This window comes from Alosa pseudoharengus, unplaced genomic scaffold (genome assembly GCF_046254945.1).
Source record: "Alosa pseudoharengus isolate Yale_2024_CS ecotype anadromous, Long Island Sound unplaced genomic scaffold, YU_APseudo_1.1 YU_APseudo_1.1_scf_4, whole genome shotgun sequence".
Classification (NCBI taxonomy): Eukaryota; Metazoa; Chordata; class Actinopteri; order Clupeiformes; family Clupeidae; genus Alosa; species Alosa pseudoharengus.
The window spans coordinates 45,295,205-45,323,075 of record NW_027468774.1 but is presented as its reverse complement, the minus strand read 5'-3'; the positions used below and the strand labels follow the sequence as shown (position 1 = coordinate 45,323,075).

Genomic DNA, 27,871 nt, shown 5'->3' with positions numbered 1-27,871 from the left:
CTCTGGTGTGGAAAGGCTGGTGGTATTGCTATGAATCTCTGTAGTTAACTAGTCCTGGGAACCCTGTGAGTCATTCTCCTCAAACTCCCACTGGAAATTCTGCCCTGTCATTTGGTAGAACATCATGTTAAAGGGCTTGTAGAATTTGTGCAGTCTGTGAATGACATCAGGATCTATTCTTGGGTGAATTCTACCTTTTGACTTTCCAAGACAACGTGGGGCACTGCTGTCCTCTGGCTTCTTCAAGCAAGGAAATCCCTTGGTTTTATTGAAATAGAAGTGTTTGTCTGAAACAATGCGCTTTAGTCCCAAGAAGTCTTGCACTTTTGTCATCTCACCAGCTGGATCAACAATAAGTCTCTCTCCACTAACAAAGTGCATCTGAGAGAGGGGAAAGTACTGCATCCAACTCTCTAGGTGCAATGCATAGATACCAATCCGCAGGGCACTCCATGAGGCATCAACAAGTCCTAGTGTTCGGTTCTTGAAAGCTAAAACCTCAAATGTTGGGATCTCTGGCTTTTTGGACAGGGTCTGGGTGTAGTCTGAAATGGCTCTGGTGACAGGATTACGCACAACAATGATCAATTTGATGTCTTTTGCCATTGAGTATATCCTCTTAGGTGCATTACTTGTTACAAAGTAGCTTGGCGTCTTTTCCATTGTCAGCTGGCCATCCAATGTAGAGGGCATTAAGTCTCTGTAAAACACAAGTACATAATGTTGAAAACACCATACAACAATGCAAACAATGCAACAATGTATAATTGCAAACAATAAATTACTTCTTTCAGTCACTCAATGAGTCAACAGTGAAATTAAAACATTGCATACAATTATGTTTATATTGTGGTAGTGAATAAATTGTGAAAAGACAAAAGATGGAAATTTAATCTTTTGATTTAGCTTAGATTGATCTTTTGATGATTTTACTAAATCATCTCGCTTCACTGACTTCATTGTGAGGACCATGTATAATTACAAGGCTAATTTTAAGGCACTTTTTGAGTATCAAGTCGGTATAAAATACTTTGGTGTAACTCGAATTGTGTTGATGGCACCAGCAACTGTAACAACGGTATTCTTAATACAGCTACATGATGCCCCACAGACCGTAACGACGCTGTCAACATTTCAACCCTCTAGGTCACTTATTCTACCTTTGAAACACAACTGAGGCCTAGAATGAGGTCTTGTGGAGCTGTAACTAAAAGTAGATCACTGTAGAGTAAAAGACAAATTCTTTACACATTTATTTATGTGGAAATACCCATGTGTTTTGGTCATTGGAAAAAATAACAGAAATAGGAACAGTAACAGAAATAGAGATTCATTTGAAATAATGCTTATTTGATTCTATGACAGTCACTGCTATACAATCTAGATACAAACAAGAAATTCCAGAGGGTTAGCTATCATTTGACACCAAGGTTCATTTAACATTTGACACCAAGGTTATACAGTACTTCTACCCAGTGTTATACTTTCTACTTCTACTATACTTCTGATCGTCCAATTGCATAGGGTGATTTGTAGGATTTGTACGGTAAAATTGTCATTGGAAATGTCTCTTCGTTGGCTACAAGGATATCTGGGTGTCATTTTCCAGGCTTGCTGTAGAATCGAGTTATTGCCAATCAAAGCTGGGGTGCCTGATTGACAGCTTGCTTGCCTAATTTGCTGTGAGAGCATCTCAAAAACCATAAGTTGCTCAGACACATGATAGTTAAGTTGATTTTGAAAGATGTCAGGCCGAAACCAAACTTGGTAAATTAGGAGGAGGCTCAATACATCTGGAGATCATTGACCTTGCTGCGTTTAGCAAAATTACATTTTGACTTGGTACTGTTGATCTGTTTGGAATTACTCTGTTAATACTGTGGGAGGTCCTAAAGCCTACACATGCCAACTTGTGAGGTCAACATAATCAATCTGGCCAGCATATTTGATTCCATCCAAAACACAAAAAGGTTTTCACAGGTCCCAATTTTTCATCTTCAGACCAAGCATCACAAATGCATTGCTTTTTGGAGCAATATTCAAAACGGTCACAGCCAATTGAAATCGGTGGCGAAGCCGCCAAACAGGAAGTGAACTCATATCTCAGCAAGGCTTTCGTGTATCGAAACTAAACTTATTGTCAGACTTGTTTTACTTAAAGGTTGTTGTGAGCTAGCATAACAGCCTACTGTAATATAGCCTATGCTGCAATGGCTAATTGTTTCATACAATTAATGAGCTTTAACAATGTCACATTTTGACATTCTGGTTGATTATATATCCATGGAGATTGAGCCATAAGTGTTTTGTGTTATAATATGTTACAGGATTCATGACACTATTACATGATGCTGACTGACGCTGGTTATAACTGTAGCCTACTAACATTTAAGAGTCTACTGCATCAAAGCTGTACCAAACCTGTCCCTGTTCAGTTAAATTCTTAACAAACTATAACTTATTGTTTAATTCTGTGTCAACATTCAGAGAGAAGACATGTATGACTCCTTTCTTGCCTAATTTCACAGCTCATACCGATCACCACTCCAAATCTATTTAGCAATTCTAGCTAAATAACGTTCCTGGGACAAGTTATCAAATACTGAACAATAGGATAATGTTTCATCATTACCTTTATTGGTACCTAATATGTTGACATTGATGAAATACAGAGATGTAGCCTACCGAGAGGCAACTGCAGACAGCAACATTCATATAGGTACAACGCATCTGTACCTATAGAACCTAATACATCACATGGAAAACCTTAATAGGCGTTTCATATTCAAAAGCGTTCACTCAATAAGCCAATCAAATTCAGTGGCAAAGCCGCCAAACAGTAAGTGAGCTCATATCCCAGTCTTTGATGTACGAAATCCAAACTTGCAGTGTTGCACCTGATGTGTGACGAGCAAAACACCAGAGCCTGAGTGCTGTGGTCCTCTTGAAAGCAACTTCATTCCTAGAATTGATCTGTATTGATTTTTGGACCACAGAGGATGCAAAGAGCAGAACCGTCGACGTCTTAGTGGTGACTGATCACTACACAAAGCTGTCCCACACATTCTACTGCCCAGACCAGACAGTGAAACAAATCGCTCGGAGCTATGGGATTTTTTTTTTTTGCTTCTATGGCTTTCCTGAGCGCATACACTCAGATCAGGATGCAAACTTCGACAGTGATCTAATTCCTGCCTTTCTCGGGTGTGAAAATATCCCACACGGCTGCCTATCACCCTATGAGTGGTTCAACCGTACCCTTGGTAATATGATCAGGGTGCTTCCACCCAGAGAGAAAAAGTCTTGGCCTCAGATGCTACACACACTGGTGTTTATGTACAACAGTACTATGTCTATGAAACAGCCAGTTTTCCCCCATTCTATCTAATATTTGGCCACATCCCACAGCAATCCGGTGGATGTGTTGTTTAAGTCTGTACTGAGGGAAGATGATGATGCTGTTTACTCTAAGTTTGTGGATTCCCTCTAAAAAGATCTCAGGGAGGCAATGCTTTGTCAAAAAGAATACAATCATAGGGCAGAAACATCAAGCTTAAGTCTACAACCGGCGGGTAAAAGGTGGTCAGATTGTTAGTGGGGACAGGGTCTTGCTCACTAACAAGGGTGAGAGAGGCCAAAAGAAATTGGCAGACAAATGGGAGACTGTCATTTATACCATGACTGAATGTGATCCTAAGACCCACATTTTCAAATTTCTCAATCCAGTCACTGGACAGACTAAAGTTGTTTATCGTAACATGCTCCTATATGTCAATTTTCTTCCTGTCATGAGTATCTTTGTATTCCTCCTGCGGTGTTGAAGGTGATGGTAAAACCAATACTTCTTCTAACCGACACTCATAGTGCGTAGACAAAAGCTGTCCGCACTAATGACTGGGTTTCTCAGATCCCTGTTGAGGAAGGAGCTTAAACGATTGTACTGTAAGCCCTGATGGTGAAACCTGTTGACATTGCTATGCAGGATCAGGAGACCTGTGCTTCTGATACAAATACTGGACAGGCAGTCCATACTGGACAGGCAGGACAGTTTTGGTGACATATGTTTGGGCCAAACCACCACACACACAAACAGAGCCCTTACATTCCCTTGATTCCACACAGGCCCAGGCCCGCCTTTCTGACACTTCTATACATAGGTCCAGGGTAGGTTGTATTATTATACCTGTAAATAGGCTTATTTACAATTGTGTCAGCCCAGAACATTTCACCAGCACATACTTAGGAAATGGGCTAGTTCAGTTCTCAGTGTAAGAACTATTGGTTAGAGTAAACTCTTACTTTATTCTTTCTCTGTTTTTTGTTTGTTTATTTGTTTATTTCCTTATGTTTTGTTTGGATACAGTGGCTTGGTGCTTTTGTGGCACTGATATGGCACATGTAATGTGCATACTGATGAGTTGAATATGTGAAGTGTAAGTAGTACTTTATAGGTCTTCATTGAAGCGCTACACTATCCCCCATGAGTTCTTTGGTGAGCAGCCTATTGGTTGACAGAGGTATGCAAGAGATACCTATTTCAATTCAAAAATGCCCTGTGACAGTCATTTATGATCTATATTAGGTGTCGCCACCTGACGTCAAACTGGGCGGCGGCCATGTTGGGAATATGCAAAAGAGAACTTTTCAAAACTTAGAAACTCATCACATATACACTACATTGCCAAAAGTATTGGGTCGCCTGCCTTGACTCACATATGAACTTAAGTGACATAGGGTTTAATATGACGTCAGTCCACCCTTAAGTGACATAGGGTTTAATATGACGTCGGTCCACCCTTAAGTGACATAGGGTTTAATATGACGTCGGTCCACCCTTAAGTGACATAGGGTTTAATATGACGTCGGCCCACCCTTTGCAATTATAGCAGCTTCAACTCTTCTGGGAAGGCTTTCCACAAGATTAAAGAGTGTGTTTATGGGATGCTATGGTAAGCAGATGCATGGAACTATATTCTCATTCAGGCAAAGCACAAAACACAGGAGCTTGTCAGGTGCTGCGTGCAAATCACTCAACCCAAGTAGCAGTGCTTCGCCTCAATGCAAACTTTGTTTAAGGTTATAAAATCACTGTGCATTTTACATTGGTATATGTTGTCACAAGATGTAAATGAGAAAATGCTGGAGTTCTTTTGTGACTTTGGGTGCTATTGGCTAGTTAGAGCTGCCTACCTCAATGAGCTATGCTAAGATATGCTAACGGTGGGTGCTTCAGACTGAGTTACTGCATGCACAGAGATGTGAAGGGTATGCATAATCTTATCTAACTGGGGGAGACGGTGAATAAGCTAATTTCCCAAAGTGTTGGTGTGTTCCTGCTATTGGGTCTTTTAGATATGGGCCCACACAAATCAAGCTTATCTTCTCTTGATATCAACGAGATGAAGCCATAAGGCGTGCTGTGCTTAGCAGCATGAGGATGTCATGTCAACAGTATGGTCGCGGTTAGCTACTTCCGGCGTTTGACAATAAGCCCTATATAAATTTGCATTAATTTTGCTCAGTGAAAATTAACCTTGGTTTTCGTTCACCCATCAACACAGTTGCCTTGGGTAAAAGCAAGCTGAACCGGTGGTTTGGTTCATAATTACTCTGTGATGTTTATTGGTCAACATCTGGCATAAACAGGCAGCTAAGAGTGCAGTGGTCATGTTTAGAGAGTCTAATCTGTTCCATTAAGGTCTAAGCCTATCCATCATTGCAACCTTTACTAATCCAAATGGTGCTTTTACTTCACTGGCACAGATTACTCAGATCAACTCTGTCTCTGCCCTTGCTGTGTATTGCAGCACTTCATAATAGTTGCTCCACTTACACTTCACTGACAATGATATGCAATGAAAAACAGCAGATTCTTAATAGTGATAAAAGATTGATCAGTAGCCATATGATCAAGGGCAAGTGGAATGGGGAATTCCATATAACCACAAAGGCTACATAGGTGAATGGTATGTATGTGTAAGTGAGCAGAAGACAAGGCCAGAGTCCTGTTAGCAATGGGGTAAAAGCTGTTTAAAGGGAGTTTAGTTCTTTTTAAAAAAAAGTCAGGTTTCTAGGCCAAGTATACTTGCGTATACAAGGAATTTGGTCTCTGCATTTATCCCATCCATGAATTAGTGAACACACAGAGCACACAGTGAGGTGAAGCACACACTAACCCGGAGCAGTGAGCTGCCTTACTACAGCGGCACTCGGGGAGCAATGAAGGGTTAGGTGCCTTGCTCAGGGGCACTTCAGCCATACCCATTGGTCGGGGATCGAACCGGCAACCCTTCGGTTCCAAGCCCGAAGCCCTAACCAGTAGGCCACGACTGCCCCAGTCACCAGTGAATCTAGTCACCAGTGGCCTTATGGCACCTCCCTAATGGAAGGAGAGATGATGAGCAGGAAGTAACGGGTCAGAGGAGATCTTCTTTGCTCGCTTTACAGTGAATGTACAGAGATTAGACTGAAGGAAGTGGAATGCCTATAATTTAGGATGACTTGTTGACAATCCACTGTAACTTTTCCCATTATTGCTGCTGTACTATAATACTGTAATAGAAGATATGATGATGGACTCAATGATCCTCAATAATCGATCCAGTAATTTTTAAGCTGTCTAAGGAAGTGAAATGACTGATAATCTTTTGCAATGATGTTTTCAGTGTTAAAGAACATTAAAAGTGATTACTTGGGTACTCAGAACAGTTACCTGTGCAAAGTGTATTTCGAATTTTAGGAATTCAACAATGTCTCTCCGCAGAGACAAAAAAGGAAGTATTACTACAATATTTCCACATTTCTGCATTTGACCAACTAACCTGAACAGGTCAGATGGATAATTTTTAAGTCGTAGTGGTAGTGGTAGAAGATCCAAAGGATCAGTATTTTGTAACTGATAATGAAGGTATTCTTGGCCACACTGCTTTGGCTTGATCTATGTTTGTTGTATCTGTACTCAAATGAAATTGTGTTGAGATACACATCAAGGTATCAAGGTACATATTCCTAGAATCTCAGCACAACTCTTAGAGGCTGTGAGCAAATGAACAGCTTGTTTAAGCACATCCAGACATTGCACAATGTTAATCTCCTAAACAGAGCTAGATTGACACTGTGACAGAATCTGACACAAACACACATTGCCAATGTAGGATAATGTTTTACAGATCTAAAGATTAACTCTTGTAATCCTCACTACCAACGGGAAGGCTTAAAAATAACATGTCAACATTCATAGATGAAATAAATCCCAGATATTAAATCTTTATCTCCAGCGGGTTGTCTCTTGCGTTACTATAATCTCAAAGATTGCTCTTTTCTATGAGTTTCTTCCCCATACGGGTAAAAGACCCTATTTCCCTAAAGTACTCAAAATCATTCTAAAATCCAAAGTTTCATTCAAATGCGTTTTCCACACAGCGGGACTAGTTAAAATGTGTATAAGAAAATATTTGTACGTATTTGCTAGTTGATTAATTCATTAGTACAATTCATCTCTTGTAAATTAAGCTGGCAGAAGATTGTCATTGCCCTTGGACAAGGAAAGGATCACTTCTTAACCCCTTAGACTACTGAGTATGCTCTTAAACTTCTTTAGGTTTACATGTGACAAGTTATACATAGGATGAGGTTTATTGAACAGTTTTCTGTATGTATAGGTTATGACCCTCACTATTTCATTATTGTATGTCCTGAGAGAAGAATCAGAATTTTTAGAGCATTGTCTGTCGATAATAGAACAGTTACTAAAAGGTAAAATGGTAGACATTTATGGAACCAGCTCTGTTCATTTTATGGAGGATTTTGTGAATTCTCCTTGAAATGCAAACATAAGTTTAGGATGAGAGGAAAAACTACAGACACAATTTATTTTTTAATTTACCTGTTTAGTTTACCTGTTATTTACCCTGGTCAGTCCCATTGTAGGTACTACTGTCACTCTTTTTTAAGAGAGTGACAGCAGTACAATTTCAGACTCAACATTAAATCACAGCCTGTAGACAATAGTCACTTCAGAGTCCAAAGTGGAAAAATATGACATCATCAATTAGAATATTGCAATGACTTCAGTGACTTTAAATTCACTGAGTGAGACTATGTCTTGTATCTTGACCTTTTTCTGCATGCTAATCCAAACAGATTGTGCAGAAAACATAAATGTCCTCCTGCTCAACTCCGTTTGAGCTTCAGGAAATCATAAGGATAACATCCCGGGACATTAACCTATACTGTATGTGCTATGTTTTTGAGTCAGAAAAACAGTTTAGTAATAGCCTTTAACATAAAAGAAATGTTGACTAGATGAATTGACAAAGGCCAGTTGACTTTGGAACACAATGTACAGTTTTTATTTATTTTTGTATTTAACCTTTTTTAACCAGGGAAAAGATCACATTGAGATTGCAATGTCTTTTTCAAGTGGGCCCTAGCTAAGAAGGCAGCACACAATAAGACAAGACAACATTGAGACAGCAGTGACAACAACGACATCAGTAACAACAAAGTGACAACACAGACATACAAAAATAAAACTCAATAATAACAAATTTAAAAACAAGAACAGATAGATTGATAGAACTGATTAAAAAATGCTTTGAAATCCAGCTCATTTTAGCTCCAGTCGCCAATTTTGTTTGGCTGTGACTGGCATACGCTTTTGAAAATCAAAAATCCTTCTGGTAATTTCTGCTATGACAGAAATTGGGTGTGATTTTATTGTACTGTTTTACTGGTTTATTTGACAAATAATCTATATGGACCTGGGGCCATATTCACAAAGCATTTTATCTTACCACTAGGAGTACTCCTAAATCGCAATAAAAGTTTTTAGATAGGAGTTTTCTCTTAAAACCTATTTACAAAGCCGCTCAGACCTACTCTTAGGGCCCGTCCCAATACCTCCTCTTCTCCTAGATTTTTGCCCTAACCCTCGTTTTTGTGCATGTATGTGTAGGGGTAGGGTGTCCCATTACTTTAGGGAACAAGGGGAAGTGCTATTTTCCCCTTAAAATCAACCCTCAAAATATAGCCAGGACCGATGCAAGCTTAAAACAAAGTGGGAGATGAAATTACCCAGGATACCGTGCAAGCTCAGCGAGCCGGCCAAATTTTTCAACCAAGATGGCTGACACCGCTGGAAAGGAACAATTGCATTGCTCATATATTTTCTCAAATAAGCATATTAAAATTTTGAAATATGTTGGAATATGTTAGTTTGATGCACATCCAATGGATTGTTGAGTTTTGAACACTAATGTTAGAAAATATCTCACGAAGCTATCTGACAATGTTCATGATATCTGCTGAATGCTTTGAGAGAGTCTGCCCATCAAATAACGTTATATATCTGATCTGGGTAGTTTCGGCAATATTTAGGATGTGTGTTCCGGCGTTCACATGAACACGAATATCTTTGTTGATTAACCAGACAATAAACCAGCACAGCCCACACAACAGTCAACATGACCGCTGGAACCGGCATGTTCCTGAATGAAAATAGTAGCAGGCTACTACCGGTAGACACTACTTGACGTGCGCATGACGTAGGTGAACACGTTCGCTACGCTAATTTGCATATAGTGGTGTCCCAATTCATAGGGAAAGATCTTCACCCCCACTTCCCTCGTCGAGGGAATTTAATGTTGAGGGCAATCAAAACCAAGTGGAAGTTTTAAGGGGGGAGAAATGGGACGGGCCCTTAGTATGGAAAAATGACAACTCCTAAGATAAGAACTCGGTTGCTATGGTTGACGTCATTACTCATGCACAAGCTTGATTGAAGTGACCACCTTGATTGGCTGATGATGGATTCCAAAAACCTCCCCTAAGATGATGAGTGACAGGTGACAGGTCTTTTCTGGTGAGAATGTGTGTGCTACTGCGTACTGCAAAGGATGGAGGATGATGAATAAATAGCCTAAATGAATATGTAACACAAAGCAAATAGTCTAGTAGCCTAATGAAATACATGAGGGATTGATTCAGTATCTTACAAATGAATCTGTATGAAGACAAGTTTGCAAAGAGGAGAAACATTTTAATTTGATTTACAATGAAACGTTACATATAGTTTACATGTTGACAATAAATGGTTTTGATTGTTGTTGGTTATTGCATCACTTAGCTACAATGCACAATTATTCCCTCGTTATTGGGAGCTCTTGTTAGCTACATTCACATTTCAAAACATTGTAATGTGAAATGCCACAAAAGTGGCTTAGGATTGTTTGTGAATAGGTCTTACTGAGTTAGGAGTCATATTGATTTATTCATATTCTAAGCTGTCCCAGACTTTTAGGGCTAAAATGCTTTGTGAATTACTCTTAGTTAAAAAAATTAGGAGTCCTAAAGTTATGAGTGACACGCCCATTATTTTTAGGAGTTTCTCCTAAATTCCCCAGTTAGGAGCTACTTTTAGCCTTAAGATTCTTTGTGAATACGGCCCCTGCTCTATAAGCCTTATGTCTGCTTGGAATTATTTTGATAGCCTATTGATGCATCTCAGAATAAAGGAATGTCCACCACATCCAGTGTTTTTTTGTGAATATATTTTACTGAAGTCATTAACTGTAGCTGATACTCATGAACACATGTCTCTTATAGCAACAATAGAAGCAATTTTAGCAACACCGTATTTTGGGTGGCCCACAACGACCCAGTGGTTTCCCTGTCTGGCCCACTTGGTAATGAAGTTGAATAGCCCAGCTCTAGGAGCAGGTAATAATTGGAGAGAAATTGTTATGACCTCTAAATTTGAGGTTGCAGTTAACGCTGGTCAGATGCATTTTATCTACACATTGAGCTGTCATTTACACAACATCACAACAAGTGATTTTAATCAATTTCAAGGACATGGTTTTAACTTTGTATGTGTAGGCCTACATGAGGATGTATCCTATCTGCATAACATTAAATATAGCCTACTGGAAAGACTTTTTAATTGTGAACTGTCATAGAAAAAATCAGGGTTTGAGGATTTGACCATTCACAAACACAATGAATCTCGATCTCATAAGGTAAGACAGGATACAGAACCTATACTCTCGCTGTTAAATGGGTGAAGCATTAGGAATAATGTATGATGGGTGTCGATTAGAACACAAACAGTAAATGAAAACCAATCTGGAACTTTACTCGAGGTATTTGGAGGTAAGGTCACACTATTTTGTATGCAACCTACAGTATTTAGGTATACATGTGTATACATATGTATGATTACAAATGGATGTGTGTGGTTTGAAATAAGAATAAACAAGAAATAACATTTCCATTAATTTCCCATTAAAAATTACATAATATTTGCACCTTCCTTACAGTAGTACTTATGAAACTCACATTTCTATAGGCTACCATACAATCTCCTAACGATTTAACCATATTTAAATGTGAAATGTAATACAACAGTGCCACCTAGTGTCCACATGCATTAACATTAAAAGTGCTAGGGGAAATATTTTCAACAATGTGACATCTAGGCTAATTATGAACATGCCACGTCTTTGCACATGGTATAAATCGCCAGAATCATGTGTAATAAAGCCAAACCCACAAGCAGCTCGACTGGGATTTCATTCCTGACACTCCTGTTAGTAAACTTGAAGAGCTAAAAATAGAAACGTAATGGTCGCCTAAATCACACAGATAACTCTCACACCAACCTTATTTTGTGCCTTTTATTGACATTTGCTCAAAGATTTCATCTCATGGACTCATGGAGGGTGTCTTTTGGACTACTGTCAAGTCAGCAGTCTTTCCCATGATTGGGGTTGTGTGTACTAAACCATATTGAGATATTAAAGGCTCAAAACACATTTCTGTGTTATAAATATACTGCTCAAATACACTGGATCGGTACTCTGACACTGTTTGGTTCTGAGCACAAGTAAAACTTTTGAGGCGAGTGTTTTATTTAGCAAGAACTGTCAGACATTCTGTTAATGTAGTTTGAGAATGGAGAAAAGGGTGGAAGGTTTCAAAAATGTGTTTTAACAATTGTGGAAAACTGTTAGCGTTCCCTTTTTTTTTTTTGAGCAGTATAGCTTATTCTAATATGTTGTAATGCTGGATTTTTTTATTTCCATACACTGTGAGCGGTAATCATCAAGATTAAGATAAAAAAGGCTTGAAACATATCACTTTATGTGTAATGAATATAGAATATATGAAAGTTTCACTTCTTGAAAGAAATTATGGACAAGATTCACAATATTCAAATTTTTTAGATGCACTTATATGTGTCCTATTGCCCGGTTGTGCACTGGGGCTTCCTACTCCTCTTTCTATTATGGTCACTTTACTCTTTTCTGTGAAATCTATAGTATGAGGACTTATATGAGATCTTCAGTCTCTTGGCCATTTCTTACATAGAATAACATTCATTTCCAGATTGGCATATTTCAGAATAAAGTTTTGTGTTTCTGGATATATAATTAGACCCACAATAGCTGATACTCCAAATATCCAACTCATTTAAAAGAAGGCCAGTTGTATAGCTTCTTTAATCAAGGCAGCAGTTTCCAGCTGTGATAACATAATAGGGTTTTCTAATGATTAATTAGCCTTTTAAGAGGATAAACTCAAATTAGCAAACATAAAACGCCATTGGAACACAGGACAGATGATTGCTGATAATTGACCTCTGTACGCTTATGTAGACATTACATTAAAATGAGCCATTTCCTACTAAAATAGTAATTTACATTATTTATAATGTCTACACTGGATTTCTGATAACTTTTCCAACAAAAACAAGGACATTTGTAAGTGACCGCAAAACTTTTGAATGCAAATCTAGGTTTATCTTTGTAGTAAATTTTGGAAAAAGTTGCCTTTAAGTCATGACTCATCAGTAGGCAAATCAGCTTTATTCATCCTCCTATGTGCTCTAGGGCATTAATTAAGCTGGGCTGACAGTGATGGAAGATTGGACATCTCTTGCCATCTGAAGCTGACTCTGCAAACAGAAAGGTCAGACTTGCTGTGTGGGTAGATTAACATTCACCCCTGTTTGCTTTTCACATATCTCTGAGATTTTATTCTGTTTCCTTATGGACCAAACACTTGCACAAGCAACAATAACTAGAAACACATTTCCTGAATGACATATTAGTGCATGCAAAGTGGTTGCTAGAAATTTGCTCAGATGGTTTGCTAGGGCAGTCATTGTTGCTATAGCTATTGCTGGGTTGACCTTATGGTAGTGGTTGCTAGGGTGTTGCTAGGGTAGACATGGTGGTTGCTATGCTAAATAAAGTGGTTGCTATGCTGGTTGCTAGGATAATCATGTTGGTTTCTAGGGTGCTTAGGATCAATATTCCTAGTTCAAGTAACAAGTTTATATGTTAAACGGTTCTTTTGTAACTGAATACAGAAAAACCCTGGAAGAGAGTGAGGAGAGATGAGTAGAGGGACGTTTTGCCCTTTTCCACTGACAGAACCTTGCCAACTAGAGTGAGCGTGTCATTCTACCATTCAGAGAGTTCAGTTTTCTCTCCATATCAGCTGTTGCCATGAATAAACAAACTAGTCAACCAGCATCACATTGCAGGCATTAACTAACATTAAACAGCCAATTTCTGCAGTTTTTTTATGGGACAACTGTCAGATTATCTCCTGAGTGTCAGAAAGAAGAAAAAAGGGAATAGAGAGAAGAAGCTAAAGGGAAGTGGACAGAGTGTGAAAACAGATAAGAGGTACAGTGCTACACTCTGTGGGGCATATGTGAGCCCCCTGTACATGCCCTAAGAGTGTAGCGCTGTAGCTGCCTGGCTGCGCTAGGTAAAACCGATTGTTTTCATTTTTTTCGTACCGACAGTACTCTGTGAACTCGAGAAACAATAATGTTAGGTCTTCAATTTATTTTTGTTGGTTGTTGAAACTTACTGCAGATAGACATTGTTATAATATTGATTTCACATTTCACAATCATTTTGGATGAGATGGACATCTTAATGGTAGATAGACATTGTTTATGTTTTCATGGACACCATATTCCGGTTTTATTCGGAATAATGACAAAATTTTCAGCTTGTGCATGTAAACATGAGTCACGAGTCATGTAAACACCTTATTCCAACTGCCAAAACCTGATTAAGCTCATATTCTGAACACTAAAAACTGGAGTAACACCCCTAGCATGTCTCTTTTCACCAGAATATTGTGGCATGTAAACACATTAATCGCAAAAATTCGGAATATTAAATTCCGTCTGCACATGTTCATGCAAGGATTTTGGTAGTTTGGTTTGTAACACCCACCAATGTAATAACTTTCCACCGACTTAATAAACCACCAACCACCATAATAAAAATCTCCACAAAATCTGCACATTTTAAACGTAATAATCCTGCCAACGTAATAATTTCCCACCAACGTAATAACCCAATTTCCCACCAATGTAATAATTATTACATTTGCAGGAAGTTATTATGTTGGTGGGAAGGTTAAAAATGTGGGGGCCAAGTAGATTACTGCATAGGATATCATTGTCTTTCTACCTTTAGTTATTTTCATCACCAGGTGTCCCAATATACAGAATTAATGGACAAGGCGGAGGCAGAGCTCCACGACGCCCAGAGGAGTGGAGTTTCCTCCACCAAGTCCATTCATTCCGTATATGTACTGTGGCTGTGGCTTCGCTGCGCAGCGGTCATAATAAGCTGATTTGTTCAGTTTGTTGTAGGCTTACTACTTTCTTTGACAGTGACTGTGCCAGTGATAACGATAGGTAGCTTGTTTAGGGTTGATTCCATTATTGCGAAGCCTGCTTCCAGGTTAAACCTTTGTTTACTGTGGTTGTTAGTTAGTATAGTTATAAAACAGCATTGATATGGAATGGTGATTAACTTTTTTACCAGAGTGTTAAACTTCTCAAAGACTTCTCAAAGATATTTTGCTTTAGTTTCCAGCAGAATCAAGAAGGCATCTATCATAATAATATGTATGTTTTAAAGTATGTTTTTTATTCTTACAGCCACGGACTTGTGAAAATAATGCCTGCTGTGTTCAACCATAGATTTTCTAATGAGGAGACATGGCACTCAAATAATCTCCCATAGAAATGTATGGGGTTAGTTCAAAATGCAAACATGGCAGTCGTCTACCCATATCCCATCCATTCCGTCGTCAAAAGTTGGCATGTGAATACATTGTGCCAATCATGTGCTATGTTGTGAATACGTCGTGCCAATCATGTGTTGTGATCTCGCAGCTGGAGCGAGGTTGGTGTGTCGTGATTCGTGAATCCTTGCGCACACGCAGTTCTACCCGATATAGATGTAATAGATGATATAGATAAGTGCTCAAAAAGCATTACAATATGGCCGCCCAGTGGAGGGACTAGTTCAACACAATGCAAAAGTTTTAAAATGTTGTGTGTTCATTTTACATTAAAAGTGTTGAAAGAAATTTGCATTTCTGTTTGTCTCAATTCACTATATTAAAATTAGGCAACATAATTCCTTCACTCTTTTACCCTTTATGACATGGCGCTTTGCGTTTTGTGGCAGCGTGAACTGATGTGTTTTTTCAGTTGATGGTCCAAACGGTCTCCCATCCACTTACTGACCGCAATAGACACTGCTTAGCATCTGAAATAGGACAGAGTCAATCAAGCTCAACACGCTATGGCCAAGAATGAAAAGTGAATGGCCAGGCACCTAATTAAAGCACTGCCTTTTGCTGGACATTGACAATTCATAAATCTATTTTGTATCAATTCGCCCGAGTTCCGCCCGAGCCCGAATGAAACATTGTATCAAGGAAAAACATCAAAGAAACACCGCTGCACTGAATATGTCTGATTACGGCCTACCAGAAATTATCATGTTTTTGGAAAATATGTCGATTTCGACACCTGGGCCAAGGCAGAGTTATGGGGAGGGCAGAGATATTCCAGAAAGCCAAAAGCCATCCATTAAGAGGAAAAGTTGGCCTACAACAACTCCAAAGGACAGCAAGAGGCACAAACTTATCAGCGAGGACAATCTGGACTTAATTCTGAGCCAAAAGCATGAGAAAAACACCACAAAATCCACGGCTTGGGCAGTAAGTCTTTTTACCGATTGGCTAAATGAAAAACAAATTAAATTGAACTGAATTGGACGAAGTCAACTTAAATTTACAACTACGGATGTTTTACGCAATGGTACGAACAACAGTGGGCAAGGAGTATTTGGTGCCAAGCCTCAAACCTCATACCTGTCGACCAACACCGCAGCCGGGCTTGTCGTGAAAGTTTGGTTCGACGTCCAGCCGAATTTGGCACGTAGAGGAAGAGAGGGGAACCGACATCTTCGCCAAGACTCTTTCCAGGTAAAGACAGACGAGGCTGGGGTTGAATATGTGTGCCTGTCATACAACGCCGACACCAAGAACCACAAGAAGGCGACTGATCCGCAAAAGCAACTGTACAGTATTGGGGTTTCATGTTTGCGCAGCCTGGCGAGCCGCTTTGCCCAGTTGCGAGCTTCAAGAAATATGTTTCAAAATGCCCACCTGGTGCAAAAGCATTTTGTCTGCACCCACTGTGTACACCGCAGGAAATTTTAGAAAGAAAAAACTGTTGGTACTCCAAAGAGCCGCTGGGAGTTAATCATCTTGGACTGATGCTGCCACGCATCAGTGAGGCTGTTGGGCTTGAGAAGCGTTTCACCACTCTTTGCGTGCTACCGCCGTTCAGCTGCTGTCCAAGGCTGGACTGGGGAGCCGGCAGATCATGGCAGTGACTGGACAGACGCGAGACTAGTCTCAACAGCTACTGGGCACCCACGGCAGTCGAAAGAAAGCAGTGGAGTGGGATACTGTCCGGGAAAAAAGTTGCAAAAGTCGCAAGTCCAAATGACCAAAGGAGTGCGCTTAGCTCAACATCTTTTGATATGCCGTTCCCCATGTCAAACTTCACCATCAATGGGAACGTGCAGTTCAATTTACAAAAAAAATGTTGATTCCATCAATGTTTTGACTGTTTTATATGTAGCCTAGCTGGTATACCCGCTGGTTAGTGTTCCAGCGTAGCAACCATTCATGCGGGACTATAGTAACAGTTTGAAATAAATACTTATTTAACAGCTATCCAATTAACTAACTATCCAAATAAGTAAAAATGTAAAATTAACTTAATATTTAACATGTTGTTAACAGTAGAATAAGCGGGATAATGGACGACGACACTCCATTAGATTATCCAAAAAATAAACGCACTACGAGGTTGAACGACCACAGCCTCGAACGTGCATTTATTTTCGGATAATCTAATGGAGTGTCGTCGTCCATTATCCCTTACTTGTTGTGCAAGGCATTGTGAATTAGGGACATTTCAGAAAATAAAGTAAATTCACGAAAAAGACAAAGCATCCTATATAAAACAAGGTTATAGAGACACACATTTCGCCTGACTCTTGTAAAACACAGCACAATACAACACTACATGTGTGCCCTGTTTTGCGCAATTCAAAGCCTTTGGCTGAATCCCAATCTCATTCCTAAAGTCTAAGCCAGGGGTCTCCAACCTTTTTGGGAATGAGGGCTACCTGAAGACCCGAAATCATATGGAGGGCTACTCATTTGAAACAAACAGACCCTCACCCTTTTTTGCGAGGGTAGTCCTCCTAAATAATAGGCCTATGTGATTTTTACTTTTAAATTATCAATATTGTGTAGGCCTATAAGTCTTTATATATTAAGCAACTGTATTTTCATCTGATTCTTCAATACTTTAATATCAATATGCTACCGACACTACCGACATTTTTGTTCAGTTTGTTCATTTCAAAGTTTGTATGGGGAATCTAATCTTAATTTTTTCACACAAAAAAAAACAATCTTTTTGTGCAATTAATAATTTCACAATGGAGCGTGTTTTTAGAGTGTGATCTGCAGGCGACCTGTTGGCTATTTTTAGAAGGCTCATAGCCGTTCCGCGGGCTACCTGATGCCTGCGGGCACCGTGTTTCAGACCACTGGTCTAAGCCCTTAATCCTCACACACTTAACTGACATCTGTTGTAAGTGATCAATTTGCAAGGGTGCAAGGTTTCAAAACTCTAATAACAGGAATGGGACAACACCTGTGACCTATCATTAAAAAAGCCCTATGCAACAATTTTAGCAAAAATGACCTTAATTATGCAGGTTGAGAGTCGTTCTGACGATTCTACAACACTTTTTGGGTCGTTTGGTGGGTGCTTTGTCTCCCCCTAGTGCTTCTCCGCGGAAAAAACGAATATGCAACTTTCTGGTCCCGTCCCGAACAAATCCGGATGTGACTCAGCGGAAGTATCCAATCTCGTCTCGAAAATGTAGTCAGATTGTAGTTTCTAAGAAGAGTGCAAAACGGACTCCGACTTGGCTTTGTTGCCGTTGAAATTGTAAGTAGCCTACCCTTGGGTGAACTTCGTTTTTGTAATGTGGTTTGATGGTCTCTTGAACAATGTGTTTGCTCGACTGTTTTATTGTGAGCCCTGTATGTGTTTAGCTTGGTCTCTTGATGGCTAGCTCGCTAGCTAGTGGGGGTTTAGCGTAGCAGTCACTTGCTACCGAAGCTGCAGGGGGAGCTATGTCATGAAAAAAGCGAGCCCAAATCAGGCGAAAACCCAGAAACAGCAAGGAATAACCAGACCTGATAGGGCTTCTTTAAATTGACAGCACAAAAATTACTCTTAGTCAAAAAAATTAGGAGTCCTAAAGTTATGAGTTTCATGCCCAATATTCTTAGGAGTTGCTCCTAAATTCGCCAGGAGTTACTTTTAGCCGTAAAATTATTTGTGAATATGGGCCCTGATCAGTACACAAAAAGTAAGCTATATATATACTTTTTAGGTTAAAATAAGTATACTAACAGTACACTTCCATAAACTTCCCCCGCTCCAGTAGGTAGACCAGAGGCCTCATTTAAAGGCTAATAAGGCTGCTATGCACAAAAAAGTTGCGTGAACGGGGCTGTACGTATCTTTCACCGCCAATGTTGGGATTTATAGAAGAAATCTAAGCGGAAAAAAAAATTGCATTTACATATCCTTTCACCCATCCGTAAAGCTTACGCAAAGTATTTCAGACATGTAAATCAGCAACATCTAATGGTGAAATAACAAAATAAAGCTCAGTCCCTAACAAAGTGCACAAAATATATCCCTGAACACTTCAACATTTCATAGTGTTACTACCTTTGTTTGTTAGTATTGATAAGCAGCCGGCTGCGTAAAGGTGTGCACCGCATGGTTTTATAAGTCAGAATATTTTTGTGTGTACACAGGTTGCAAGGTTTGGCCGTATGCAATATTTTAGGATGGAATCTATGCTGAGTTTTATAAATAAGGGCCGCTGAGGCCCAGAGGTGAACCTACCGACCCCTCCTCATTCCCCTCCTCAACAACCACAGTGTGTGAGACCTTCTTGGCAGCTAGTACACGTGCCTGCATAGAATACTGTATATAGCGCCCTCTCCCCACACATATGATATGATTGACTTGACGTACAAATGAGCGATAGAAAACCGGTTGGCGCAAATGAAAGCTAACAAATACTGTACTCGCGAATGTTCATGCCGCCCTATAAGAAGATGCCCATATAGCCCATATGGAGATCTGCCACTGATTGACACACACACATACAGCAGACACTAATACAGCAATGCAGTTACTTAATTTAGGCTTAATTCAAACTTAATTTAGGCTACGTTTACACCATTAGTTAAATGTGACCCAATTCCAAGTTTTGCTCATATGTGGCATAGTTTCGATGTACAGCATGAATGTGTAAACAGGAAAAAAGCACATGGATTCTGATATTATTAGATTGGTTTCAGGTCTCTTTCATATGTAGAAATAAATCAAATATGAATCGGATATGTGCTAATGCTGACCTGACAGTTGGTGAAACTACACTTTAATGATCCTCATGGGTTTGTGTCCAGGAACTGCTTTAGCGCAAGGCAAACTTTACGCATTGACCGATAGCTTGCCGATATGCTCTGCATCTCCAACACTACAAAAATTCCCAGACGGAGAGCAATTGTTGATGCACATAATTTTGAGAGAGGCAAAAAGTGTAGCCTATTAAAAAACTATTTTATTCAAAATGCCATCAGCATTCTTAACCAAACTTATCGACAACACGCATACCTGGCTGAGCTGTTATGTAGTCTATATTTAAACTTATTTATTCGTTTTCTATATTTTCCCTTTTTTGTACTGTACTTGTTTTAATTATATCTTCAATGTGTCTGAGATTTTGTTTGTCCATCTGTCTATGTCTGGTGACTCGTGAGCCAAAGACAAATGTCCACTATGGTGTAGGCTAGCTAGCCTACATTAAAGATTTATTTTATTCTATTCTAATCCACCATGCGTAATGTAGAAATGGAGAATGCTTTTCAAGTAGCCTATATTTAGGATTCAGCTGAAAAACTCGCTCTTAATAATAAAAATAATAATAATAATAATAATAATAAGCTTTATTTGTATAGCGCCTTTCATACACAGAATGCAGCTCAAAGTGCTTTAGATTTGTAGCATGTAACACAATAAGTCATCATCAATCACTTTTCTTCATTGCTGGGGCCGTTTATGATCCACTCAGCAACATATCAAAAATATAGAAAATAACATGTCATAAGACTGGCAGCCTTAACCCTTTACCCCCCACAAGCACGCCATATGGCAACTGTGGCAAGGAAAAACTCCCATATTCCAGGAAGAAAACTTGAGCAGAACCTGACTTAATAGGGGGAGCCCATCTGCTTCTGGCTGGCTGCGCCCTCCAATGGCAGCAGATGTAGAATAATCTGAAAAAGTAGTCTACAGGATAAGATGAGTTAACTAAAAGCTTTCCTGTACAGGTATGTTTTCAGATCTTTTTTAAAAATATTTACTGAACTCGCCTGCTTGATGTACAGAGGCAGGGTGTTCCATAATTTTGGGGCATAATGGATAAAAGCAGCTTCTCCACTTTGTTTGTGGAGCACTTTGGGTACGATTAAAAGATTAGAATTGGATGATCTAAGTTTCCTTTGTGGTTGAAAAGATATTAAAAGCTCAGAGATATATGAAGGTGCTATGCCATTCAGAGCTTTGTAAGTAATTAACATAACCTTAAAATAGTTAATTTCTTACTTAATTTCTATAGGAAATAGGGAGCCAGTGCAGTTCAGCCAACACAGAGGTGATGTGTTGTCTCTTCTTGGTCTTAGTTAAAAGTCTAGCCGCAGAGTTCTGTATGAGTGCCTCTTGAAAACCCGTTTGGAAAAGAAAGGATAGGCTATCATGTGATGTCGTGGTTACTGTTTTACTGCTACACTGTTTGCTATATTAGCACATATGCACAACCCCTTCCTCCCTCCCACAGCCTTGATTGTGGTACTTAATTCTTAATACCTTATACTTAATACTTGACCAATGGCTGTAACCCTATTACCTCAACCTATTCTTGCACTGATATTCTCTTATATGTCCATATTTATTTTATGCTGGTCTCTAGACTTTATTCTTCCACTGTTGCACTGTTGGACTTACTTATTTGCACCATCACCATGATACTCACTCTCATAGAGCACCTTACCACGCACACAGAATTACAGACTCAGTCCCTGCCCTGTCACTGCAAGCGCCTCATGCTTGCTTGATCATCCTTAAGCACACTGTGGATATTTGATTTAGTTTATATAGTATATTTAGTATTTAGTATTTTTTTTATCTTCTACTGTCTCTATACAGTTGAGTTTTTTATATGTATATACTTATATTATTACTTTTTCTGCTGTAGGTGCATGTTGTGTGTGATGTCTGTATGCTACTGAGACCTTGAATTTCCCCTTGGTGATCAATAAAGTAAGTATCTATCTATCTATCTATCTATCTATCTTATCACCCTCTCACGGTGAATTGCACGGATGAATATTACATGATTTTGTGCTTCTTTGTCAATCAGACCGTCAAAATGAAACGCCATTGTGTGGCATTGAACATAAACTGGGCTGGGGCCCCTGCACTGTACACCGGCGACCCGGGTTCGATATCCCGCCCCGTGGTCCTTTCTGGTTCCCACCCCGACTCTCTCTCCCACTCGCTTCCTGTCATTCTTCACTGTCCTGTCATTAAAAGGCATATAAAGGCCCCCAAAAAAATAATAATTGAACATAACCTGAACAAAACCTACCCCCTACCAGGCTAAGTTCAGAGCCTATGTTACCATAGTTACTTACATAGTCTGATCATTTTTAACGTTTTGGAACTGAAATCCCAGGTTTACATCTTGAGTTAACATACCCAGTTAAGCCTGCTTTCTGGAATACCCCCTGATCTGATATGGGCAAAGATGGTAGCTTTTTTGTAGGCAAACTTCAGAAGTCTATTTGCATGTGGCTTCTCTCCTTGATCCTCAGTCTTCTAGCTTATGCCCCTGAAATAGTTCAAAGCTCAACGTCATTTGTCCAATTGTAGCCAGAGGAGGTGATAATGAGGGGAGAGATGGAAGGGCCGATATGCAAGGAAACACAAGAGTAGGGCTGGGCGAGATGGCTGAAAACTATATCACAATTTAAGTGTTTCATATCAGTTTATATAGATAATTATTGATTTTTTTTAACCTATTTCAGATAATGACCAGAAGGGAAAAAAAGTTCAATTTTAGCACTTTTATTTTAAACTTAACCTTCCTGATTTTAATCACTTCAGTTATCAATGAAAGCATTGGTATGTCCTCAGTAAGTGAAAAAAAGCCCTGAAGAATCCCAATAGGGGAAAGTTTAGAAAAAGACCTATTCATGCGCCTATACAGTATTTTTCTCATGCAAATAGGGAAAAAAAAAAAAACTCATTACTGAGTTGATTACTTACATCAAGACAAACAAAAAATATATTATACGTTTTTTGAAATTGTTTGTTAACATGGGCAAACAGGGCATAATGTAATTACGGATACAAAATCAGTTAAGTTTTCTTCTGTTGCAATTTGTTCAACCTTTTTTCATAAAATGACTGGACTAATAGTAGGCTAATACTTTTTCTTTTTGATATGTGCCCAGTTCGCTGGGGCCGGATGCACAAACATCTTCAGTTCACATTTTCGTTAAACTCTGATTCACTGACAATATTGCTGATGTTTGAAAAGGTGTCAAATATCAAATTTAGTAAACTGATATATGGTCCACCACTTAATATGTTTGTGTGGGAACTTGAATTTGAAACATAGTAATATTCTAATAAATTACCTGAAAGTAAAATTGGTCAAATGTCTTAGACCCATTCTGTGTGTGGTGTACAATGAAATGAAAAAGATGACTTAGTATATTATATATACTTAGTATATTGATAGTATATTACTGATACTTTCAAAATAGTTAAGTATTGTTTAATTTTGGCCGGTAAATAATATGCCTGGTCTGACAATGTTTTTATCTACCAGCCACATTGACTAGGCCAAAAAGTTCATTACGATCCCTGGTCATATGGTTTGTACAAGGTGCTAATACTAAATACAATGGGAATTAATGTAAGAAACCCTAGAAAACTAGTCATACTTTACAACTGTGGAAAGCTGTGCATTACACACATATATGTAATGGAACACTAAAACACACATTACTACACTCTTTCACCACCAAACACCAAAACAATGCTGTATGAATGCACATCCCTGCCTATTCCATTTAGGAGAAGTTCATGTTGGAATGTGGCTGCTTTGAAGACAATGTAGCAATCTAACGCGGCAAAGTAATGTTTGCTAGCAACAATAGCCACCACAGAAGAAACAAACCAACAAGGCCAAAACAAAAACAGACTTTGAGCCCTCTATTTAGCGATCTAAACGCATAGTCTGAAGTGTGATACACATGAATGTTTAGGCAGTGTCTGAACCCACTTTCACTATTTTGACAACAGGAAAAATGGTCTCCACTATGCATGGTTAAAAATCGTTGTTCTTGGGTTTCTTAATTAATCATGGGTGTGTTTTGGATCCATTAAACCAATGAGAGTAACATTTGCCATTCCCTTTAAGAGTAAGGAGTGCCAAATCAAACAGCGTGTTGGTATTTGGATGACGAGTGAGTACATCTCTGCAGAAGGAATCTGCTTGGACGTGAATCCACATGCAAAAGCAGGATTTGTGTGTGTGTGTGACAAGCATAGACACGTCTGCACTCGCCTAGTATCTGAGCTCGTAGGCAACAACAAAGTCTTGCACTGACCACATTATGCTTCTGAAAAGCCATACCTTTGGTCAAAATCTTACATTTATTGTTGTATCAATAAGATAACATAACTGAAACGTGTCCAGGGACCCTACAACATATAATCTAGTGGGGGATTGTCATCTGTACTGCATATATGATCATAATGTATCGTTAAAAAAAGAGGGACAAGGTTTGTCAACATAAAAAAAGAGATTGCATACATACAGTGATGTGTATACTGTGTGACAATACATTTCGAACTAAAAAATGTACTCAATCTTGTCCATGTGAGTGTTCCATTACAACTGCTATCACAACTGCTATAGCATCTAGCACTGGCATGATTGACAACATGGCAATTCTCAACCCCTTCTCTCTAGAAGCTGTACATCTGTCTTGTGTGCAGCATCATGTGGTCTTAAAATATGACCCCTTCTGTCATAGTTATGAAGAGTGGGTATTTACATATGTTACTTTTATTTCAGCAAACAGCATAAGTACTTCCACACTCTTGCTACCCAGTATAATAACAATGTATTAATTTAACACCACATTCATAAGCAAACCGCATCTTAATGGTTAACAGTATAAACATCTCTATTTTTAAAGGCAACACCATGAGCTAAGCACCATCATTAGCGCTAAGATGGTACCCAAAAAATGACTGAAAGGGTCATAATCCTACCCAATCAACAACGTTACAGTGCAATATTAAGCGTTTCAGGCATACATTGGCAATGTCAGGGACTTTATTCTCTGTATAATAGGCTAAGCTATTGTAGTATCAAAATTAGTTTGAAGCCTTTTGTGTTGGTTTTGTGTGTAATCAAAATCAAATATGGGGTTGTCAGGAAATCAAAAAGTAAAAGCAGGTGAGATATACTGATGGCTACTGACAAAATCTCTGTTTTGTGCAGACAAATAGCTAGAAGCATTTTCAGTTGGCCTACACAATGGCCAAACTTTAGTTGGGCATCTTTCGTAATTAGTAAGGCATTGAGAAAAGAAATGCTGCTACAGTTTATGCCTCTAAAAGTGATGGAGAACCACCAAAGAATGTGTGGTTATAGAGGTAGGCTATAGACAGAAGGCCATTCAAAACTTGACAGTCTCATCATCTGGCAATGTTTTCAAGCTTGTGGCGGAACATCTCACTGAAATGTTCATCTAAATCACAGTATCAGATATAATAGCCTACAAAAGACAAAAGACACATACCTGTACCAGTCCAGCCCTTTCTCATAATTCCGATCAAAGAAATGGGGCTCATTGCCCACAGCTCGAACGTCAGGGTGAACTCTTAAAGCCTCAAGTAAAGCTCGAGTACCTCCTTTTTTCACCCCTATTATAATAGCTTGAGGCAGTTTTTTTTCCCCATACTCAGGGGTACTGTTCATAGAGGTCCTGAAGACGCTGTCCGTAGTGCTGAATCCTTGGTGCTGCTGGTCCATAATTGCCGTATGTACCATCGCGATGGTGTTAGTAGGAGCCGTGTCAGTTCTAACCCATTCTGCTGTCCTCCCTTCGATTTTAACATCGTTTGGATTTGTCGAAAAAATAGTTGGTTCGCTGCTTGTGCGTTCTATTAATTCGCCCTGGAGTGACGTGGAATAAAGTTTCCCCCTTAATGTCATAAAAGTCGTTTCGTCAGTCACCGGCCTGCCTTGATATACATAATTTTCTTGCGCTGGGAATTGTAGTGAGGTATAACAGTTAACCAAGCTGTAGAAAAGGTAGGTGACAGAGAGGGATAGGGTAAACATGAATATGATCTTCCGGGGTACTTTAGAGGTAAAAACCGTTGTACTGGACCAAAATGCCATCTCTGATAGCAGTGATCCGTTTAGAGAAGTAGCCACACATGTTTCCACTGCAAGTATTGCATGGACCCTCGACAACAACGTTCTGTCACAACCAACACAGAGCTACAGCTTCGTGGAGCTAGTCAATTCTAAGCAATATCAAATACACATTTTAACAAATCGTTCAAATTCGACACGAATATCCCTTCGTTTTCTTCAATAGGCTATCGATTCCTTAGGCTATTTCGACGCTGACATCATATGTGACAATATATGCCCTGATTCTGCAGGCTGCGGTCTGGCGTGATTCCAAATGAGAAGCTCCATCAAATAAAAGAAGGGTGCGATGGACGCCGTCTTGGCGATGTATGGAAAAAAAGAAAGCCTTTGAAGTAGTCTGGGAGACACGTCTTCATCCACTAGATCAGTTAGCTGTTTGAATGCAGCACGGCTACGTGGCTTCGCTGTCCTTCACGCCGTTGGTTTCTATCATTGCTATAATAGGCTATAATAATGTAACGTAGCCTAATTCGTGTTATTTTACACTAAAATAGTTTACATTTACCCTCCCAATACACTGAATTCTGTTCCGGAGGATGAAAAAATTTAGAGGCCCATTTCAATTCTTAACTCCTCGGCAGCTATAACGGTTCCATGCAGTCTCGACGCTTTTTCTTGATTGGTGGACTCGTTGTGCGCATCGGCATATGAGCTCACACCGGCGTAGCCTGGCTACTAGGCTACTTTAAATGAAGCGCAAATGTTTGAATAGCCTACACCATTTCTCTACCAATGCTAAGTTATACCTAGAAGAGGCGTAGTAGGCTATGATATTAAAATTCTTCCCCTGCTACTTCACCTTCCTCTTCTTTGTTGTTGTGACTAATATTATTTAGTGTAGCCTAGGCCTAATTGTGGACCATCACAGGGTCCTGAATAAAATATAGATTTTGTAGGAGGTTGTAAGGCTTTACCCATACAGAAAAATAACATATCCACATGCAGCTTGAACATATTCCAGTATAAGCACATCTAGGCTATGTTAAATAAGTAGGCTATATTTCCATGTATTCAGCAATAGGCTATAGGTCTATTTCAAAATATAAGTAAATATTCAATATTGGCCCTTTCTTATATTCTCTGCATACAATTGAATATATTTAAATATATTACACTAAGAAGCATGATCACATAACCCTTGATAAAAATTCGGATCTCATGATCTATATCAGACATGTATTTCATATTCTTCTATGGTTTGATATTTTCAGCATTGATCAATTACTTCACTATTGTATTTACTTAAAATCAACCATAGTATCAGTATAAAGAGGAAGAAACACACAACACGTCTGTTATCTTTTATTCTATTTAATTGACAATCTCAAATTTATGTTTTTGTTATGGGACCTCAGTTTTGTCACTTTGGCATTTATTGCCTGGCCCAGCAATTCGGGAACTACTTCAGGGTGGCCCCTGAATAAGACAGAACATACAAATAAAACATGCAAAATATTAGTGACACAAATACAGATGCTAAAGTGCAGAAACACTGTTGTACATCACAATAATGGGAGATTAATACAAAGGGAATTGGACAGAAAAACATACAATTAAAATAAACTCAGCAATGGCCAAGTCCTCTCAGGGTCCAGGCATTCCCTCTACTTGCCTCCCAACAAATAGCACAATCAACTAGAAAATGTAATTTCGAGGAAATTACCAGAGCATGAAAATATAAACATACAGTATATTAACATAAGATGCCAAACAAACTTTTATTTGGAAACAGTTGGCAGGAGTCATAGTCACTGACAGTTGAAATGGCTGAACAGTTAAATAGTTGATTAGTTTAAATACTTAAATTATTTAATAGTGAAGTATTGTAGTGAGGACATTTA

General features: G+C 39.0%; 1 protein-coding gene across 1 annotated transcript; it reads right to left on the bottom strand.

Annotated features, from left to right (window-relative positions):
• Window positions 1–48: 48 nt before the first annotated feature.
• hs3st4 (heparan sulfate (glucosamine) 3-O-sulfotransferase 4) lies at window positions 49–25,991 on the bottom strand. Its single transcript, XM_076264773.1, has 2 exons — window positions 25,387–25,991; window positions 49–700 (listed from the first exon to the last, which is right to left on the bottom strand). The coding sequence occupies exons 1-2, from the start codon at window positions 25,989–25,991 to the stop codon at window positions 49–51; spliced, it is 1,257 nt and encodes a 418-aa protein (XP_076120888.1).
• Between the last annotated feature and the right edge of the window lie 1,880 nt (window positions 25,992–27,871).

What these genes read in the sequence shown, in the direction of transcription:
- hs3st4 (XM_076264773.1), bottom strand. Translation starts at nt 25,991, where the DNA reads ATGGCATTTTGGTCCAGTACAACGGTTTTTACCTCTAAAGTACCCCGG. An exon ending in AAAGGGCTGGACTGGTACAG is followed by an intron (nt 701 to 25,386) that starts GTATGTGTCTTT and finishes TGTGTTTTACAG; the next exon opens with AGACTTAATGCCCTCTACAT.